The sequence below is a fragment of the Diorhabda carinulata genome, chromosome 7 (assembly GCF_026250575.1).
Source record: "Diorhabda carinulata isolate Delta chromosome 7, icDioCari1.1, whole genome shotgun sequence".
NCBI lineage: Eukaryota > Metazoa > Arthropoda > Insecta > Coleoptera > Chrysomelidae > Diorhabda > Diorhabda carinulata.
In genome coordinates, this window is record NC_079466.1 from 3,139,964 (window position 1) to 3,143,361 (window position 3,398).

Below are 3,398 nucleotides of genomic sequence, written 5' to 3' on the forward strand. Positions count from 1 at the left end.
TGGCAAATGGGGGGCATGCCGATTGAGGGATTTCCCCGCAACTTCCTCATGAGCACCTCACGGAAAAAATTATAAATATTGAAGTGAGGTATGCCGTATGAGTTTCCCATAAGGATATTATAGGGTAAACCTAACACATATATGGTATTTTAAAGAGATGGGCAATCCCCTCGTCTACCCCATGAGGGCTCGATTTGACAAATATCAAATATACTATTTTTGGTAAAATTAAACTTGTCACAATTGTTACTTTACTACTACTACTACTACTACTAATTGTTAATAGTACAATTGTTCATGAATTGTAATAATTGTTAATCGTTGTCTTATCGGATTTACCTTACGAAATTGCAATATTTTAGAACGTATTGCATAAAGTATATCGTTTATGTACATCGTATTGCGCATGCTCAGGTACACATAGTGTACATAGTACATATAGTTCAGTCGTTCGTGTATACTCTTAACCATATAATTATTGTAGGTTAATAAATAGTGATATAATTAAAATAGTTGATATATTCTCGAAAAATAATCACCATGAGTACTGATAATAGTACATCAAATGATGATGTATCAGAAGTGGTTGCAGATTATAAGTATAGACTAGTTGTTTTTGTTGGTAAGAAAAAAAAAAAAGATATTGACATAGTGCCATCGTCTTGGATTTTTTATGATGAAAAAACAGACACAATCAAGTGCAAATTTATGCCTCCACCATACGATGTAAAGCGATCGGATACGTTATCAAAAATGGTACAGAATTGTGAACAACCGATAAATGATTGGCCAGTTTATTCAGTAGACATCCGAGGAAGAGCTCGTAAGTTGTGAAATTATTCGATTGATTAATTTCATCTCGAATTTATATACTCTGAGAAAATAAGATAAATAGAACAAAGGTATGTTTCTTGTGTTGGATTCATTTTTCTAACAACCTCAATTAAAAAAATATTTCTAGCTTAAAAAAACTTTTAATGTCAATGTCTAACATGATATTATGATTACTATATTATTTTTAGTGATAAAAAATAGTTTTCAATACTGTAATTATTATTTAAATGAAAAAAAACTTTTTCGCAACAATTACAAAAAAACTCCTTTGTTCTAAAATTCTATTTTTTTCAGTTATCATTTTTTATTGATTTTTTTTATTAAGTACATTATTCTAATATTCAGGAACGTTTGAAGAAGCTAATGAATTGGCTATCCAATTGGAATATAAGCCATTTGCTTATTCTACACAAAATGAAGAGACAGCTAAAGTAAAGGCTGCTAATGATGTGCATTTTTTTAAAAATAGAAAAACATTCAGAGATGAATCTTTGAAGATGTTAAATGAAATCAACATCGATTTAGGTGAAAAAACACGTGTGAATAGAGGTAATTTATGATGAAAATATAGATTTTGTTACTTGGAAAACATATATTTGTAAGTACGAAAAGGTGATGATATATTTTAAATTTTTAGCTCAGCCATCATCGCAAAAGTTACCAACAGAAGAAGATAAACAAGATAGATATTATTCTTCCACAGACTCAGACGAAGAACATTGTTACGATGCATCTAGATCAAAAAAAAAGAAAATCATTACCAGAAAAAATATCAAAAGATCTCGCATATCTTCGTCCAGTACATCTGATTCGAATTTAAAAATTGATGAAAATAATCCACAAACACCTAATGTAATGGAAAAGCTAGATAAGAATTGTCAACCAGTATTATTATGCTCGTCAACAAACCAACATTCAATTGAAAAAATCGAAGGTGACCAATTTGGTAGGTATTGAAAGATGAATAGAAACCGCATTATTAATTATAATTATCAACATTTGGGAAACGAAGTATATTCTTTTCTTATGTTACAGAAAAGTTATATCGTATGATTGATGCCCGCTTTAAGACTTTTTCAAATGAAATATCGGAGAAATTCACTAAACTCAATAGTCAATATAATTCATTATCTTTACAAATTGGACAGTTAAGTGGAAAAATTATTGAGATTCAGCATCAATTAACAAAGAATAATATCAATAACACAGATATTGAAGTCGATAGTGATGATGAAAATGCTGAAATAAAACTTCCATGTAAAACAAAAATAGATTTTGATCAGTTCGATGAAAAACTTGAAAAAGATAAGAATTTTCACAAAAAAATTCGTAAGTATTCATGTTTAAAAAAAGTTTTTATTATAATATTAACGATTTGAATACTTACCGAATATTGAATTATACGTTTAGGTTCGGAAATTACTTCAAAAAGTCAATAGACGCTTACCCATAACTAGGAATTTTGGCGAATTATTAAGATATTGTATATCTCGCGATGTAGGTCTCATGTTCGCTCCAGTTAAGACTTCAAAAAAAAAATCACATGTATTCAAGGATACATGTCTTTTTAAAGTTATAAAAGGTTAGTGAAATTAATGTTCAAGTTTCACAAAATGAATACAAATAATTAATAAATATTGTATTTAATATTTATAATTGTCCTAAATTAATGTTTTCTTTTTAGCGACGCTCAGAAAAGTTTTTTCGAAACCAGGCGAAGATGTCCCAGACCAAAATATTCTTGATGCTATGGCTTCAGCTCTACATAATTGTAAAGACTGGGACGGTGGACGAACTGCTCGTTCCAAGAAACCTGCTGAAGCTAATAGTGAAATAGACAATGAGCATTTAGACTAGTATTTCAGATTAGTATTCTTAATTGCGTAACTTTTTTATATAAAGTAAAATATACATTATGTAGTTTATCCCGTGCATTATATTGTATTCTGAAAGTTTGATTTAAAAAATAGTTCTTTATTACTTATTGTATTTTAAGATTGTAATGACTATGAATGTATTGTTTGTAATTGATATATCTATATATATTTTAAAATACATTATTTTTAATGTTGCCAATGAAATTCGGTTAATTTCCCTGAAAATTTTCAAATAGGGTAACAGTTAATTTTCCTTATGAGGTCCACATGCGGTATACATAATGATGCACGAATGAGGCAAGGCGTTATATACCCTTTGTGCGCCCTATGAGGCAGCATCATGAGGTCCCCACGAGGCAGTGTGGCTAGCCTCGTGAGGGCCCTAGCTGAACCCCTCCCAAAATTCTAGTCGGGGAGTTATTCGAATTTTTGTTCTTAATAATCATTTTATACTATTTGAATAATTTACTTTTCACATTCAGTTATTTGTTGCTGAATGTTCAGCTAAACAGTTCAGCAGAGCTATTAAAACTGTTTTCATTGTGTTTTTTCCACTTTTGAACTGGTCAAGTTGATCTCCAAAAAATTATTTTGTGTGCCCGTCAATATTTTTAAAACAAGTCTCGATTGACATTAAAGACCGGAGTAGATAAACATAGATAATTATATCTTTTCCGTCAGATTGGA

The 3,398-nt window shown here is 29.9% G+C and overlaps 1 protein-coding gene across 2 annotated transcripts; it reads left to right on the forward strand.

The window, feature by feature from the left end:
• Positions 1 to 294: 294 nt before the first annotated feature.
• LOC130896508 (uncharacterized) lies at positions 295 to 2,905 on the forward strand. Of its 2 annotated transcripts, XR_009059583.1 has the most exons (6): positions 295 to 823; positions 1,180 to 1,383; positions 1,472 to 1,780; positions 1,870 to 2,163; positions 2,245 to 2,416; positions 2,519 to 2,905. XR_009059583.1 is itself a non-coding variant. In XM_057804667.1 (5 exons), the coding sequence occupies exons 1-5, from the start codon at positions 541 to 543 to the stop codon at positions 2,689 to 2,691; spliced, it is 1,263 nt and encodes a 420-aa protein (XP_057660650.1). In that variant the 5' UTR covers positions 295 to 540; the 3' UTR covers positions 2,692 to 2,905. The 2 variants fall into 2 exon arrangements, 1 of the variants encoding a protein (XP_057660650.1); XM_057804667.1 differs by lacking the exon at positions 2,245 to 2,416.
• Positions 2,906 to 3,398: the final 493 nt, after the last annotated feature.

Excerpts from the sequence above, each read along its gene's own strand:
- LOC130896508 (XM_057804667.1), top strand. The coding sequence starts at position 541 with ATGAGTACTGATAATAGTACATCAAATGATGATGTATCAGAAGTGGTT. Across the intron at positions 824-1,179 it reads AGACATCCGAGGAAGAGCTC|GAACGTTTGAAGAAGCTAAT; the intron begins GTAAGTTGTGAA and ends TCTAATATTCAG. Across the intron at positions 2,164-2,518 it reads GAATTTTCACAAAAAAATTC|CGACGCTCAGAAAAGTTTTT; the intron begins GTAAGTATTCAT and ends TTTTCTTTTTAG.